Raw genomic sequence first — 18,703 nt, 5'->3', positions numbered from 1 at the left:
CCGAAAGAATTAATAATAGTGAGGGAGAGGATTCACCATACTCAGAGTATATTGGACATCATATTCTGAAGTCTTTGTGTTTGATCTGACAATTTTTGCCTGGACCGTCAGCAGATTCTTAGTCATGGGTTTATATTGCTACTTAGGTGTTCTTGAACTGGAAGCAACAACATGACACAAAGTGTAAAATTGAAAAGTTTAATTGCTTTTGTTGTTGATTGCTGTAAGAAGATAAGTTAGATGACACACTTTCTAAATGTACCAAGGGCAGCCTAATGCCCAAAACTTGTCTGAGGCATAGGTTTTAGTCTTGGAGAAGGGTCTGAACTTCATGCCCACCCCAAGGATACTACTAATTCTGGATATCATTAGCTCTGTCAAACAGGGAGTTGTGAAACTACCAGGGATGACTAGGAGGAGCAATGCAGTGCTCGGACACGGACATCAGTACCCAAGAACAATATCTTAAGTGTAGAGAGATCAGTGTCTCAATACTTACAACAGGCTCCTCATGTTATGATTTTCCAGAAGGATAAGGGCAACACATACGACATCCTATCCAAACTGACATACTTAAGCAAGATGAACTAGCTATTGGATGGCTCTGCATATTGTGTACTAAACAAGGACCCCAAGCCAAAATGATAGCAAAGAACTTTAGAGCTCCTCAAGGGCATCAGGGTCATGTTGTGGCCAAGAGACTATGTGCACAGGCATCCATCCTTCCCAGGCTATACAGATTGCCTGATTCACAAGGATAGTGCCACTTTGAGCCATTGTGAGTAATATTAGGCTATTAGCGTGCGAACACACGACTTGACAAAACATCCAGTCTTGCAATTTAGCCCTTTAGCCTTCAGTAGGAAAATGTGAGCACTACATGTGCAACTTGGAAAACTTCATTCGTCGGCTCGTACCATCAGATGTTGTTGTTGTGGTCTTCAGTCCAGAGACTAGTTTGATGCAGCTCTCCACGCTACTCTATCCTGTGCAAGCTTCTTCATCTGCAGTACCTACTGCAACCTACATCCTTCTGTATCTGTTTAGTGTATTCATCTCTTGGTCTCCCTCTAAGATTTTTACCCTCCACGCTGCCCTCCAATGCTAAATTTGTGATCCCTTGATGCCTCAGAACATGTCCTACCAACTGGTCCTTTCTTCTTGTCAAGTTGTGCCACAAACTCCTCCCCAATTCTATTCAATACCTGCTCATTAGTTACGTGATCTATCCACTTTATCTTCAGCATTCTTCTGTAGCACCACATTTCAAAAGCTTCTATTCTCTTCTTGTCCAAACTATTCATCGTCCATGTTTCACTTCCATACATGGCTACACCCCATACAAACACTTTCAGAAACGACTTCCTGACACTTAAATCTATACTCGATGTTTACAAATTTCTCTTCTTCAGAAACGCTTTCCTTGCCATTGCCAGTGTACAATTTATATCTTCTCTACTTTGACAATCATCAGTTATTTTGCTCCCCAAATAGCAAAACTCCTTTACTACTTTAAGTGTCTCATTTCCTAATCTAATTCCCTCAGCATCAACCGACTTAATTCGACTACATTCCATTATCCTCGTTTTGCTTTTGTTGATGTTCATCTTATATCCACGTTTCAAGACGCTGTCTATTCCGCTCAACTGCTCTTCCAAGTCCTTTGCTGTCTCTGACAGAATTACAATGTCATCAGCGAACCTCAAAGTTTTTAGTTATTCTCCATGGATTTTAATACCTACTCCGAATTTTTCTTTTGTTTCCTTTACTGCTTGGTCAATATACAGACTGAATAACATCGGGGAGAGGCTACAACCCTGTCTCACTCCCTTCCCAACCACTGCTTCCCTTTCATGCCCCTTGACTCTTATAACTGCCATCTTGTTTCTGTAGAAATTGTAAATAGCCTTTCGCTCCCTGTATTTTATCCCTGCCACCTTTAGAATTTGAAAGAGAGTATTCCAGTCAGCATTGTCAAAAGCTTTCTCTAAGTCTACAAATGCTAGAAACATAGGTTTGCCTTTCTGCAATCTTTCTTGTAAGATAAGTCCTAGAGTCAGTATTGCCACACGTGTTCCAATATTTCTACGGAACCCAAACCATCAGTTATACTAGTGAATTTTGACGTAGTCTCACCTTTCAGTCAAATCCCGTTGCAGAAATCACTGTTGTTCATTGATGAGAAGCTGATAGGGGTATTCATAGATTTGTTTTATTAAATGCTCATTTTGACCTAGTTTTTATCCAGTGATCAATACTTTGAACAGACTAAAAGTGTAGCAATGGGTAGCCACTTGTCACCCATTGTAGCTAATCTTTTTGTTGTGAGAGAACATCCCATAGATGTTCGGGCTCACATATGGTTCCTCTTTGTTGAAATGTCTTGGCTCAAACTGTCTAGCGGTTGAACTGCAGGTGTTGCATTACACACCCTAAATTAGACACATGTAACCCTTTGGTTAAATTGCCTGACTGATGTCAAGTTTTAGAAATTGTATGAAACATACAATATTAATATAACATACATCATCAGTAAGAATAATATCGGGAGCTAAATTAACGACCCATAAATGACGTAGGCCATACAGTTGCGATTTGATTAGAATAATGTTTATTCAGAAAGTAAACTAATAGTGAAAGTGGTCATATTTGGAATTACTGTTATATTCTAGCGTATATCCATTTGACACAGTTCGATCATTCACAATTGTGAATTACAAGTCCAATACTCCACCTAGTTAACTACAAAAAAAGTTAGAGTTCACTCCAGGTGCACAGCTGCTCACCGCTCAGAGACTGTCCTGCGATACCATACAACGCGAAATTTTCTAAGTCGTTTCACTTTATAGCTGCCTAAAGACCGACTGCCCGCTTTCACATCTCCACCAGCACTGCCTCTCTGCCCGTCCCCAGCCACATTTCCCGTGCACAGAACATTCTTGCTCAACTGACTACGGCAGTTCTCTTTCCTGAAGCCATCCATCTGATTGGCTACAGCTTATTCTACATTATTTAACATTTTAACATATTTAAATAATCAAAGCTTGACCACTTTCACATTCTAAATGAAGAAACAATAATATCCATTACATAATAAACATTAAATTTGTCTACATCAAACCAATACAATTTCCTTCTTAGCTTTGAATGTCGCGGCCAGTAGCCTTGCACCAATGTGCTTTCTGATAAATAAATAAAGAACAAAATTAAGTATTATGCACTAAACTTTACAACAAATATTCTATTACCTAATGATTCAATAAGTTGTCATGCTGTCATCATTCAATGTGTGGAGGAAATGTTTCTCTGATGCTTAAGTGAAAATACTGATAATTTAAATTTACTATATCTTTTAAACAAATAAAGTTTCAGAGTTGATAGTTACAACATTTGTCATTTTAATTATGCGCTTCTATATGAAATGTTGATCGTTAAGATCGACCAAAGCATTCAGCTTTTAGCATTCAGGTCTTTGTTACAAAACTTATTAATTTCACTTTAACAGTAAGTCCTAAACTATTATAGATGTGAGCAATATTAAAGTTTTATTTGGATCACCACAAAAATTTATGGAGGATGGGAGATTAAAATTATTGTGGCTTCATTACCTGCACTACTACAGAATTAAATAGTTTTCATAAATGTTTCCCTTTATGGCCAATCTTAGTTCTGTCATATTTAACATTGCTTCCTCTCCTTGGGCACAAACATCTTCTACAGGGTTTCCCTAAGACGTAGGTTCTCGTCTGTCTCACTCGCACGCTACAGCACTTAGGCCTCATTCAGTACAGTAGATGCCTGTGAATTTCCCCATCTTGTGGCAGATCTGTGCTCTTTGTGGCACACAGTCCTGGACGACAGGGTTCGTTTCACAATTTCTGAAGGGTGACTCTTTTGGCCGTATACTTAAATGAGAGCGAATGCTCGTTAACTCACATTATGGGAGACCTTGAAGAGAGACCATTGCAGGTTGCAGAATTCAAAATCAGTGTGTTGTTGGCATAATGTCGATGGCGTCTTTGTATTCTGCCCCACAGAACCGCATTGCTGAATGCATTAAATCATGTCAGTCCATAGCATCCTAACATCAGATTTACAACGAAGATGGAGAAAAATGAGAAATTACATTCCTGCGAGTGTTGCTGCAGATAACAGGATGGGACCTTGAGTCATGCTGTGTACTTTTAAAGCAACAAACTTGGATATACACTTACAACTCATCAGCTGTGACCATCCTTCACAACAAAGTTGTGTACTTAGAACGTTGGTCCACAGAGCATGAGCCATATTGGATCCAGAGAGCTGATGCAATTAGCTACGCCATCTCTGCACTGTCTTCCTGCAAAATGGATATTCTGAATGGAAGATTCCCCATGCCTTACACCTTGCACATGTCAGTCAATGGGAGGGGCTAGAAGAACAGAGAGGAATAGTTGTCACGCCATACTTTGGCTGTTTTTTATTCAAAAATAGGAAAATTACTGAAGAAAGACAATGTTTGATATGTTTTCTGTGCACCAGTGAAATTCAAGCTCTTCTAGCCTCAGTAAAGGACAATCAAGGCATTTTTAAGATTCCTAGTACCTGTAGGAAGTCATATGTCAGACAGACTTGTCACACCATGGAAGACAGATTTCATCAAGCATTGGTGACACACATGTCCGAACCAACCAGAGAAATCTGCAGCGGCTGAGTGTTGCCACAGAAAGGGGTACAATAAGGACTACAAAGTACTAAAATTCTCTTCTTGATGTTGTACCAGGACAGTGTAAAAAAAAAAAAAAAAAAAAAAAAAAAAAGAGATGCAAGTTCACAACTCAGCAAATCTTGTGACCTGAGGGCCAAGCTTCCAAATTACTACAGCATGGGATCCCAAATGTTAAAGTCATAGCAACCACTAAGGGAAACTATTGGTCAGGGATAATGCTGCAGTTGCGACCTAAATATTTGATAAAAACTGTTTAGAATATGTCCAGCATATGTAAACAGTTGTGCTATTCTGGTCCATATTTGTATGAAACAACAAGCAACTGTGAGCAATATGTATATGGACATAGCGTGTTGCACAAGTAGCTTTATATTTTTAAATACTTCAGCAATGACAAACCATTTTAATGTCCTATTTTTACACAACTGACATCTTGTGCACGTGGTCAGCTTAACCCTCCCATTACCAAGCTTTTTCACACCTCTATTTTACCAAGCGGGGTATTTTGACTACCCCAAAAGAGTTTTGTGTTTTATTATAATATTTGTTCTCAGATTTAGTTATTTCCATTGAATGGGTTTATTTAGTATTGAAAAACAGCTTTTCAGGTTATTAGAAGTATTTAATCAGATCACAGATACAAAGTACAAAAGAAATTTAATATCTTTCACTAAATTCAGTACTCAACGAACGGAAAATTAGTAATCTATGTACTTCAACAGTCACTGCAGTAAAATAACACAAGACTTTTTTTTTCAACTTTTCAGTCAAGTACATTTTTGCACTGCATGCACTTCACAGTAACAGTTTCTTCTCTGTGTATATTACAAACAGGTTTCTTGCATGTTACACAACAGAATCTTGTTTTCCGATCTTCGTTTCTCTTGCAATCTTGACATCGTTGTGGCGTTGGTAACTTGGAATACTGGGTCTGGATCACTGCTGTAGGAATTGCAATACCACAAGCTCTCTCCCCTCTCCCTCTCTCCCCTCTCCCTCTCTCCCCTCTCCCTCTCTCCCTCTCTCCCCTCTCCCTCTCTCCCCTCTCCCTCTCTCCCCTCTCCCCCTCTCCCTCTCTCCCCCCTCTCCCTCTCTCCCCCCTCTCCCTCTCTCCCCCCTCCCCTCTCTCCCCCCTCCCCTCTCTCCCCCCTCCCCTCTCTCCCCCCTCCCCTCTCTCCCCCCTCCCCTCTCTCCCCCCTCCCCTCTCTCCCCCTCCCCTCTCTCCCCCTCCCCTCTCTCCCCCCTCCCCTCTCTCCCCCCTCCCCTCTCTCCCCCCTCCCCTCACTCTCCCCCCTCCCCTCACTCTCCCCCCTCCCCTCACTCCCCCCCTCCCCTCACTCCCCCCCTCCCCTCACTCCCCTCACTCCCCCCTCCCCTCACTCCCCCCTCCCCTCACTCCCCCCTCCCCTCACTCTCCCCTCCCCCCTTAACCCCCTCCCCCCTCACTCCCCTCCCCCCTCACTCCCCTCCCCCTCCTTCCCCTCACTACCCTCCCTCCCCTCCCCTCTACTCCCTCCCCCCACTCCCTCCATTTCAGACAAACTAGGAAATGGTTGGTGTCTTTAATATAGGAGGGACATCTTTGCACTATGGGTTTCAAGCGTTGATCAACTAAGGCAGATTTATGTTCAGTGGGTGCTTTGAAGCCGGCAATTATGAGATGGCGAAGGTGATTGGGTTTGTTGATCTTAAGAAGAAAGTAAAAGGTGGGGGTGTTGTGGTTTGGGAGGAGTAAAAAGTTTTATGGATTAAGGTGTTAGTCCTTGTGAGGTGCCCATGGTGGTAAGGAGGAAGTGTATGTTTGTTTGTGTCACAGGAATGGTATCTTGATGGCAGATGCTGTACCTTCAGGTGTCAAACAGCTGGCCTGGACCCTCGCTTACATACTCCATTCATCAAATACCACAGTGGTAGGTTCTTTGTCTGCTGGGAGGGTAATGGAGGAGTCATCAGCTTTTAGGGAATGAAGAGCCTGGAGTTGTGCAGAGGTCAGGTTAGGGTCATGTTATAGGGGCTTGGGAAAGGGTTCTGAAGCAACATGGAATGTTAAGGAATATTTGGAAGAGTGGTAAGTGGCGACTTTGAGGTGGTAGCAGTGGATCAAGTTGGGATTGAGATTGGAACTCGGGACAGGGTTCAGTGTCAGGTATGCTGTTGGAAAGGTTTTGGAATTGTGTTGCAAAGTGATATTTCCAGTTGACATTACATGTGTTGGAAAGTAAATCCTTCCTAAGCAGCATGAGTAGATGCAGGTTTAGGGCTGAAAGTGAGATCCTTGTATAATACAGATAATTCAGAAGGATATAATACCTTAGATGAGAGGTTGAGAACCCAGTACATGTTTGGTTCTGTTCTTGTGATCATGGCTCTGGGAGGCAGTGGTGAAGGCTTTGGCTTATTATGAAGGTTGGCCAAACTCATTTTGTAAGAGAGGAGTAGTTGTTGATGGTGTGGCTCTGTAGGGAGCTGGTGAGGGATGGGAAAGGGAGTACTGCTGTTGAAGTAGTTTAGGAGAAGGTAAGATAGTGTTTTGATGTGTAGTTTGGTGGCTTGGCAGATGATACCACCCATGGAAACATCAGGGGCAGATAACTCCAGGATATTGTGATAGGAGAAAAGGCTGGTGGAATGGCAATCAGCATAGATTAGCTGGGTATTTGTGAGAGATTGCTGTATTTTAAACTGTATAAGAGGCTGTTATAGAGTAGGATTACATCCCAAAACATGGACTTAGTTTTAGAACTTTGAGGGTAACTCTCAGGGACAGGTGGGTTTCAAGAAACAGACATTGAGACCTTAATTTTGATAAAGCTAAAGAATGTTTTTGAAAGGACCGAATATACTACGTAATGGGATTTATCATGTCAAAAGAGGAGGGTTTGGAGTACTAGAGATGGTAGGTGTTTGCAATAAAGAATCATAGGGGTGGGGAAAATGAGAGAAGAAAAAAGGACATAAGCAAAGGAAATAAGGAAGGAACATAATGGGGAAAATGTAGAAAAATTCATACGAAAATCATGAGAAAAGGCAAGGGTAAACAAGAGATAATGAGTGAATGAGAATTTCTTGCCAGAAAAGTGGACTATACGATAGAAAATATTACAACAGTAAATTGCAGTTGTAGAAGATGTGCAAAAAGACAAAAGTTAACATGGCGAACAGTAAGAGGAAGTCATTGTAGAAAGCAGAATCTACTGTGTTCGGAAAATAAAGTAATGCAGGAGACAATAATGTAGGTGGTTCAGATACGTTGATGAAGCCTTTGTCTTAGGAACTCATGATGAGACTGACTTGTTAAAATTCTTGGAATCTTGTATTACATTCTCCCAATTAAATTTCACATGATTCTATTTTGAATCACAAGTCACTTTCCTTGATGTTGACTTCATCCTAACCGAGAATCAGCTACACACTTCTGTTCACATTAAACCTACTGACAAACAACAATACATAGATTTTGACGGTTGCCAATCTTTCCATGTCAAATGTTCACTGCCATACAGCACTGGCATTCAAGGCAAATAGGTTTGTTCAGCAGACTCTTTCAAGCAATATACCACTCTCACCTCAGCATTTACAGGAGATAATTACCCCAACACCCTTGTTCAAAAACAATTTCCTGTGCAATCAAACAAATCCTGATACTGCTTATCCTTCCAAGAAAAAGCTTAGGAATAGACCTGTTACTTATTGTTATTCTCGTCTTTAATGTATTAATGAGCTACTTCGACAAGCTCATGACTTCCTGAAATCATATCCAGAAATGAGGTCCATTCTGTAATAATTATAATTCCAAGTACGTTGCTAAATTTGATTGCTTTTATTTTTACAATAGGCCTGTTTTGGCTGAATTTCCATCCTCACCTTAACTGTACCTAATGGTGCATAATTTTGGTACATTATTTCTAATTTTATAGGTAATTATTAAATAGACTTCGTTAATGTACATTTTTATGTACATCTGATGGTTTTGACATAGATGGTTCTATTACTCCATATTTGCATATTGATTATGTTCCTTTGATGTCGTTGGAGTAGCAATGGTTGGTTATCACTTTACCTGATTTATTACTTTATGTAGTTATCAGATTATATTCTTTATATCAGTATTTTCATGACAGGTAATCCAGTAATATTGTATGGTTACAGGAAGTTCTGCTTATGATTGCTGTACTGTAGGTACTGATTTTTGCTACTGTTATGCTTTTTCTTTTTCTGTGGGTTATATGTGTGACGGTATATTTTCTTTTTTATAAGTGTATGTATTTTTTAACTTTTGGTATTATTTACAAATTTTGGTAGTTTTATTTTTTAGTTATTACTTACTTACTTACTTAATATATGTGTGTCCGTATGACATCACTGGATACCGTCATTGTAATCTATTTTTGTGGGCAAAAAAAAAAAAAATCAGTATATAGGCTGTGTTGTTCATTTATATTCAGTTGTAAATGGAATTAAATATTTGTTTCTTGTTATTTGTGTGCTACGCACTCTTTGTAATTTTTGTAGGTTTGTCTTTCTATCTACTTGTTGAAAGGATTTCCAGTCGTGCTGTACAGTTACAGTGTTGCTCATTCGAATTTGTATTCTGTTGTGAATTTAGCTATAATGTAACCTCTGGTTGTCTCGTATTATTTGTTTTTTGTATCTATCTGTTGTCCTGAAGGATAATTGTAATAAAGTTTTCTGTATGTGGTTTGTGTTTTCAGACTGATTTGCTCATTTAATGTTTTCTGTCGGTATATACATAAATTCGCATCTCCTACAGAATGTTCATTAGTGGTCCTTTTGGTGTTTTGTGTTACGTTTAGATAGCTTGTTCTGTATTATCTGCTGTGTGCTGTTTGGTCTTGAGGTGGTGGAAAGAAGTAGATGGGTCATTGTTGCTGTCTCTAATGTGTACCTATATGTAATGATGAGGTTTCTACCTGTCTGACCTATGTACTATTTATCACAGATTTTGCATTGAATTTGAATTAGTGATCTAAGAGTGGTCTTGTTTGGAATGCAGATCTTACATATACTCCAATAACACCAAAGAAGTGGCTGAACAACTGACATTGCATGATGTAACGCCCATCAGACATGTGTAAAAATATGTAATAATGAAATATATGTAATAATACAAATAAAATAAGAAATAATGTACCAAAATTTGAACCATTAGTTCAAGATAACTTGATGATGGAATTTCAGCTGAAATAGGCTTCATGTAAAAATAAAAGCAGTCAAAATTAACAGCATACTTGGAATTACAACTGTCCAATGACCATAAAAGCCAAAGACTATGCAGCAGTTCCAGAAGAATATAAAGTGAGGTCCACTCTGTCCTTTTGCTGTTACACCTAGAATAGCTTTTTGGCATCTCTCTCCCCCTCCCATCCCCCTATCTCCACAGTATCCTGGTCAGACCAAACACTTCTTCTGTACCAGTGGCTCCTACCTGTGTGACTGTCTCCACTGTAAGATTTGCCTATACACTCTCTTACTACCACCGATATCAGCCCTGTATTTGGCAAAACGTATACTATCAAAGGGAGAGGTACCTGTGAAACAGCATGTCTTACACAAACTGTTATATAAGCACTGTTCAGCCCTTTACATTAACATGACTGTGACCAGGTTATCAGTTAGGATGAATGGGCATAGGGAGGGTGATACAGGCACCACACAATAACCTGTTGTGCAACATGCTCTACAACATGTTAATTGTGACATCGGTGTCTGTTTCACAAGTGCCATCTGAATTCTTCCCCCCATATGCCAGTTCCTCAGTAGTCCACAGGTGGGAACTGACATTACAACATGTCCTAGGTTCTTGTCACCCACTTGGCCTTAACTTACGTTAACTTCATTGAACCCAGCATTTCTTCTCAGTAACTACTCCTTTCTTGATCCATTCCAGTTTTCTATATCTTGTTATCTGACTCGCCTATTTTTCCCTGCCCTCCACATCTACTACATACATACTCTCTTGCCTTGCACCAATGTCCCCCCTGTGGCCGCGCGCCGCCTTCGCCCCTGTGGCCGCGCGCCGCCTTCGCCCCTGTGGCCCCAGGCCACGTCCCCCGTCACTGTGGCCCTATTCTGCCTCTGTCCTCCCTCCCCCCGATGGACTCGTGTCGCCTTTCCCCCCCCCCCCTGTGGGCCCACTCCACCTCTCCCCCCACCCGGTGGACATACTCCGTCCTCAGTCTCAACCCATTGCCCTGCGGAGCTTTGCCCATCTGTCGCGTGGCCCCACTATCAATGCCACTGCTGTCACGTGGCCCCTGAAAACCCCTCCCCTCTGTGGTGTGGCCCCCACCTCCCCCATCCCTTTTGCTGAGTGGCCCCCCACCCCCTTCCCTGCTGCCAAGTGCCTGCCCTCCTACAGAGAACCCATCGTCGCCACCTGTCCCTCCCCATGCCACCACGTGCCCCTCCCACGGCGAAGCATGTCCCTCCCAACAGCGAAGTGTGTCCCTCCCGCTGCCACTGCATGGCTGTCCCCATGCCACCGCATGGCTGTCCCCCCACCGCTGCATGGCCCCACCTCCGCGCCCGCATTTCCCCGCACCCCCTTCCAACCTTGTGCCCCCCAACCTCAACACCCACCCCTCCTCAGTTGCATGCCCTTCCCCCCCCCCCCCCCCGCCACACACAAGCCCGTCTGTGTCTCCCCACCCCTCTTGTCTGCTGGGGCCCCCCCTTCTGCCCCGCACATCTGCTGGGGTCCACCCTCCTGTCCCTTGCGTGTGCCTGAGCCCTCTCCCAGCCCCCCCCTCCCCCCCCCCCGCCCCCGCCGCCGCCGCCGCATGTCCCTGGTTTCCTCCTACGGCCACCGTGCCTTCTACATGGTCACTGCCTATGCACCATCCACATTGCTCCCTGTCACCGTGCCCACACCCATCTTCTTCCCTTTGCCTCAAACAGCTGCCCCCCCCCCCCTCGAAATCCCCTTGTACCTTCACCCCTTTTGAATCTTAATTTACAATCCACATGTATCAAATGCCGTATTATTGCATTATGAACTGGACATATTTTAAGCAAAATATTTTCTGGAATGTGACTCTCCAATTAGTGCTGAAAGCAGGAGATGATTAATGTATACAGTTATTTTCAGTACAGGTACAGTAATTGAGAATGAAAACTGTACTTGTATTAAGCATAAAGTTTGCTATTTGTGTTACACATACAGAGAAGCACTATTCGTTAAATGTTTGTGTTAACTCATCTTCAATTTCCGTTGCATGTTTATGAACATGGGTAATTTTACAATATGTAATAGTTACCTTGTTAAGTTCGTGTTTTTTTTTAATTATGACGTGTCGTATTTTCACTTCTCTACTTCTCTTCTTGTTCCACAGAAACTGCAGGAACAGACTGCTCCACAACAACAGTTAATTACCAATGGAAAATCACCAGAACGGTCAGAAAGTCCGAACAGTACCAGTACTGCAACATCCATTGGGACAGTTACACCTCCATCAGGTATGTTTTATCACACTGTGCAGAAGAAGGCATTGGCTGTATCATTCCATTTTACTTTGGATTTTTGTAATTTGGAACTGAAGAAATTTTCTCCTGTAGTTTGTTTCATTTATTGACACACATTTCTTCATAAAGTTTTATAATTTTAGATGGCTGTGTTTTAATAGCAAAAATATTATTAAAACACCCAGAAACAGAGCTTACTGCACCTAAACTGTAGCAACACGTAAGTACCATTTATGAGTTTTATGATTTATGCAATCACAAGGAAAGTCACGATGTCCTCAAAAAAATGTTTTTTGAACTATACTGTGCTTATTGTGGCAGACTAGAGGTACAAAATTCCGTGTTTAGCTGTTCTGTATATTTTCTTATACCCAGTACAGCTCTAACATGGAGCCACTAAAATACTGCTCAAGGAATCTGTTAAGTCCCAGGCCCTCATTATTGTTCCCCTGTTTCGCTGGTGACACAGTGGTTAATTAATACACTGCTTCACATTTGGAGCTGTGAGGTGAACCTGTCTGCTCATCTGAGGGTGATTATTATCATAAATTACTTCAGGAATTGTCTAAAGGCCATAAATGCTTAACTGACCTTTCCTTGTCCAACTGACTTAAATATCAGTGTGTTATTACATTCTGACCCTTCCACTTTAGCAGGTTAATAGTTGATGTTGTCACATGCTTAAAAAAAGCATTTTATTTTGTTTTATTCTTTCGATATGCCAGTTCCATGTGTCAAAAATTTTCATCGTTGTTCAGTTCAGAACAACCTAAGCTACAGGGACAGCAGTGCAGTTACGTAAAATAATCACTGCTATAAAATTGTTGTCCTGAAACCTGTATACTGCTGCTGTCTGAATAATTCAGTGCCCCAGGTTCCAGGATGTAGAAAGGAATGCCAATAAACTAGATTCATTACTATTTGGTACCACCTGTATTCTGGATGGATGAATGGGGGAGATGCAAGAAACCAGAAAACATTTTCAGTGTTTCAGAAATGCAGTGAGTTTCCTTGCCAGTGTTATGCTTTGTGATATTTTTGTTTATATAATAATCATACTTTTCTCTTACAAAACTTCATATGTTGTATCACTCCTTCACACACATAAAAGATTGTAAGCTTTGTTTAATGGAAGATACACTTTCTGATCAAAAATATCTGGAGTTTTAGACAGTTTCAATGAAGTGCCTGAATGTCTGTGGAGTAATGACAACCCATTCTTCCTCAAGAGTTCAGAAAATCAAGAGCTGAGAAAGTAGTGAAGCTGGACACTGTGATCTGGAGCAAGACCAACATTCTAACTCATCGGAAAGGTGTTCCATTGGCTTCAGATCAGGGTGCTGGGTGGGACAGTCAATTTCAGTAGTGTTACTGTCCACAATCCATAGCCTCCCAGAGGCTGCTTTATGACAGAGTGCATTGTCATGCTAATACAATCAGGCATAGTCTCCTAACTGTTCCTCTACTGTATACAGTTTACAGTACTGTAAAACTTATTCACTTCCTTCGGCATTTAGCGTTTTCTTAAATGTAGTAAGGGGACATCATCCTAACCACGTAACAACTGTAGAATTACAAAGAAACGGAATAACTAACCAGCACTTGCCTTGAGGAGATATAATTCCAATACTATTGATAGATGAATTGAAAGCGGAAGAAACTGGTGTTAGCTTTCAGAATTAACAATTCTTTCTGTAGGAAGCAATGTGCTATAGGGTTGGGAGAGTTAGAAAGGTGAGGCAGATCACTCGGACACAAGTATAACACGAATCTACGATTGATAGGATACAGTGATCAGTGGATTACTAAATATGATCATAGTTTCTCCTCGGCCCCACAACAGGTGGCCCCCCTCATCTGGGGGTATGAGTGACATTTAACCTTCTCTAATGAGTTTCTTTTTCCTCCCTGAGGAAGGAACTGACAATTACAAAGGCGAGAAATAATTTTTTTCACTTTCAATTGTGTATATTGGCAGGACTGGAATTTTACATCCAGAAAATTTAGCACTTGTCAGCCATTCTGTCATTTCTTTTCAGTCAGTGTCCCTTGTTGGAGCTAACCATACAAAACACTAAATTGGAGCTTCTTCCAAGTGTGCTCTCTCCAGTTGTCTACATTGCTGTTGTTGTAGGACATGAGGATGTGGTTGAAGTGGTCACTGTGGGTGGATGTGCTCTGCGTTATAATATGCTTCGTATCGTACAGAGAATCAGCTGAGTTCACAGAAAATTAATATTTTTCAGATATCTCAAAATAGAGCTGTGATTTGAGGATTGAAAGAACAGAGGACGAATGAAAGCCGTTCGTACTTGTGTGGACAGACTTAAGCCATTTTTAAGGAAACACCTAATCTCTGCAGCCATTTAAAACAATCCCACAAAGATTATTAAAATGATTGTGGGCCAGAAAGTAAGGAAATACTCAAATATGAAAAAGGAAAATATTTTTATGTACATTTTTTAAGGTAATTACGTAAAAATTATAAGAGGAGCAATGGTGTGCATTTAAAATCAGATTTTCCAGATATTCTTGTGGTCGATTGAATACACACCGTCCAGAATTTTATGCTTCTTTCAACAATGATCTGCTTTGCTGAGATGGGATATATTTAATTAATTGTATAATGTCTTCATGAAGATTTGAATGAAGTACAGTGGACTGAAAGTCTGTGTTGGTATGGTTTACAGCCTTACTATATATTTGAGTGAAATATGATATCAGTCTTGAGTTGGTAAGGCATATTGGTAAAAAAGCTGAAGTTCATTTAATTCTTCTTCTGAAATATTTGTTGTTGTTGTATCATTATTAAGTAAATGTTTTGTTGGTCTACCATGATTTTTAGTAATGAAGAAATAGTTCACAGTGCACTAACTAATAGAGAATACATAGTGAGTAGCAGAACTCATCTAGAACTAGTATTCTGGAATTGAAAATGACGTAGTTTCATTTGAAAAAAATGAATTTGATACCTGCATCTCGGTGGTTAATCAGGTTACGATAACACCATTTCTCCTTATATGAGACCATAGTGACATTACTCAGAATGAACAAAAGATTACCATTAATATATTCAGCATGTCAAAAAGTATGAGTACAGTAGCTGCCTCATCCTATACATGGTACAGTAGAGCGTCGATTATCCGAATATCGGTCAACCGAACGACCGCTTAACCGAACTGTGTACTCGCTCGCACCTGTTACTCTCCCACCCTAACGTCCATCATTCCCCTCACTCCCAAATCAAGTTTCCGGCAGTAGTCGCCGCACTGGGCCACCGCTAGCGGGACATTGCTTCTAATGGGGTCTTCACAAGGCGCTGCTGACCGGCCAAGCTGCCAGTCGCTGTGTTTCAACAATCAGCACACTTCTGTCCGCTCGGCCCTGGCAGTAGAAGTAGCGGCAGTATCAAAGCTGTTCACAGCAACAGCTGCGCCAGCTTAGAGTTGAGGCATGCTGCCCTGCGCAGTTTGAAGGATTGCGCGCCCCCAAGAAGAGCTTCTCACGGTGCAAACAGTCACCTTCTGTTCTCTGTTACGACCATTTGTGTGCTGCTGCGTGAAGAAGTAAACTTGACAATACAAAATGCTTAAATGTAAACATGTTGTCCTTTCTATGAGGGACAAGTATGAGATTATTAAAAGGTTAGAAGAAGGTGAATCTGCAACCACTTTATCCAGTGAGTACAAGGTGGGGAAGTCGACACTTACAGATATAACAAAAACAAAAGACGAGCATAGCAAATTTTATAGCTATGCCTGATTCTACTGATGGATCAACAAGCCGTAAAACAATGAAGCTTGCCACTAACACAGATCTAGATGATGCTGTTTACAGGTGGTTTACACAAAAGAGATTGGAAGGAGAACCTATCTCAGGTCCCATTCTGTGTGAGAAGGCAATGCAGTTCAACGAAAAACTTGGAGGGCCTTTGAACTTTAAAGCGAGCACGGGCTGGTCAAAACGCTAAGTCAAGACACGGCATTCGTGAGCTTACAATACAGGGAGAAAAACTGTCAGCTGATTCTTCAGCAGCTGATTCTTTCAAAGTCAAACTAAGGGACGTATTAAGGGAAGAAGATTATGCTCTCGAAAACGTTTACAATGCTGACGAAACTGGACTTAACTGGAAAGCTTTACTGAGAAAAACTCTTGTTTCACATCATGAATTAGCAGCACCTGGTCCTAAAACAAGCAAGGACCGTATTACAGCTTTGGCTTGTGCTAATGCTACTGGAAGTCACCGACTGCCTATGTTCGTCATTGGTAAAAGTAAAAAACCGCATTGTTTCAAGCACATTAATATGCCAGCTTTGCCTGTTGTGTACACCTCACAAAAGAGTGCCTGGATGCATAGTATGATTTTTATGAAGTGGTTTCTGGACGTTTTTGTACCCTCTGTAAAAGCTCATCAGCTGAAGAATGGGAAGAGGGAGAAAACACTACTTCTCCTTGACAATGCACCAACTCATCCGTCATGTGATATTTTAAACGAAAAAGACGAGTTCATAAAGGTAATATTTCTTCCACCTAACGTAACCTCCTTATTACAGCCCATGGATCAAGGCGTTATTGAAACTTTCAAACAATATTATAGGAAAGAATCGTTGCGTAAGTTATTGTTAGAAAGAGGAGAGGATGGAGAAGAAAGTCTCTTAAGAACTCATAAGAATATTGACTTGTAAGACACGTCATACATGATCAGCACAGCATTTAATAGTGTAAAGGAAGAGAATTTGAAGAAAGCCTGGAGTAAAATTTTGGACACAGAAGAAAATTCACAAGGTATGATTGAAAATGACGAACAGAATGATATGTCCGAAATTCTCGGTATGCTAAAAGAAATAGATTGCCACGAATGTGATGAAGAAGACGTTCATGAATGGATGAATATCGATGATGCAGATCCAGGACACCAAATCATGCAGGACAGCGAGATTGTAAACGTCGTCACTGATAAAGATGACGCCGCCAGCATCTCGTCAATCAGTGCTCCAGAAAGTGAAGATGAAAGTATACCAACAGCTTCTGAGGCGTTCACTTGTTTAGATACTGTCTTGCGATGGTTTGAAGCCCAAGATGAAAGTGACCAGTTTCAGATATCTGTAATGAAAAAAGTACATGGCTTAGCTGCTCGTAAGCGTGTAGGCTTGCTTAGACAGACCAAAATAAAGGATTTTTTTAAATGTTAATTTTGTATACTGTGTGTATTGTTCATGCAAAATGCGTATGTAATATGTATATATTTTTGTTTAATAAACTGTGCCACATACTATATATTTCTACTGAAGTTGCCATTATATGTTACTTTGTAATACTAAAAGAGATGCCTGTTTTTATGAATAAATTTACTGTACAGTACTTCTTTTTGGCAAATAAACATGCACAGTTCGATTATCCGAACAAACCAGTTTTCTGAACACCCATGTCCCCCAATTACTTCAGATATTCAACACTCTACTGTATTCAAAAATGCAACAATATGTCAAGATGACAGAGGCCAAATATCTGAAATTCACTCCCTCTTTCTCAGGAAGACGAAGGCCACACAGAGAAGAGTGTTAGTGTAGATTAATGGGGTGTAGGGGTCGCATGGGGTCAAGATTGGAAGTGTTGGAAGTGAGTGTGGGATAAGGCTAGTGCAGATAGAAGTCATGAGGATTGCAGGATCAAAGAATGTGTTGTGAGGAGAATAGCCATTCATTTCAGAGACAATGGTTTCGTGGAGGATCCAGATGACACACATTATGAAGCAGCCATCGGAGTTGAGCAGGTTGTCATCAGTGCTTATCTGAGCAGCATGATATGTCGTTGTTCGTCAACTTTGCTCTTGGCCATGGTTAGGTGGTGCCTATTGATTTTAATTTTTTTTTTTTTTTTTTTGGGGGGGGGGGGGAGGTGGAGTGGGAGGAGCAGCTGGTTAGTCGTCATGCCCACATAAAAGACTGTGTACGAACTGAGTTGGTGTACAGTATTGCTTTCATGGTTGGCTCTGCTTTTGGTAAAGTGGGATATGTTTGTGTGATGAGCCTGGAAAATGATGTGCTGGATGAACTTGTTTGCTGCTGAGTCTTGTGCAGTGATTTGATACCTTTATTTCTTCTATTGTTTGTATTACTTCCTGTTGTTCCCTGTATAATTTTTACACCCATCTTAAATTTACTTGTGTGAGATACTACCATAATGTCCTCAATGAATGAGGTAGTGCAATTTCTCATTTGTGGTAACACTACTAGAAATTGAGGGACAGATAGTTTGCCCGTGCATAAATTGTGCAGAAAGAACTCACTGAGAGATCTGTGGTATGAGGTGACCATATGCAAGAAGCGATGTCTGCAGGAATTGTGCAACCTGCCCTTGTGCAACCTGCCCTTGTGCCTTGTAGGTATTGATTCAAGTATTTCCTGATGCCTGCAGCGTAATTACTTGCCATTATATATGCTGACAGTGTCCAAGCTCATGGTAATGACCATAAAATACATTCTGTCCTCTTTGAGATCATTACACTACAAT

The 18,703-nt window shown here is 41.0% G+C and overlaps 1 protein-coding gene across 2 annotated transcripts in view; it reads left to right on the top strand.

Moving 5' to 3' along the window:
* The window catches only part of LOC126263697 (PX domain-containing protein kinase-like protein), a 131,465-nt gene that overhangs the window by 89,386 nt on the left and 23,376 nt on the right, over positions 1–18,703 (top strand). For both annotated transcript variants that reach the window (XM_049960828.1, XM_049960829.1), the window contains exon 9: positions 12,061–12,184. In XM_049960828.1, the coding sequence (XP_049816785.1) occupies positions 12,061–12,184 (124 nt within the window). The remainder of the gene's footprint in view (positions 1–12,060; positions 12,185–18,703) is intronic.

This window comes from Schistocerca nitens, chromosome 6 (genome assembly GCF_023898315.1).
Source record: "Schistocerca nitens isolate TAMUIC-IGC-003100 chromosome 6, iqSchNite1.1, whole genome shotgun sequence".
NCBI lineage: Eukaryota > Metazoa > Arthropoda > Insecta > Orthoptera > Acrididae > Schistocerca > Schistocerca nitens.
The sequence above is the reverse complement of the archived record's forward strand: the minus strand, read 5'-3'. Positions and strand labels throughout refer to the sequence as shown.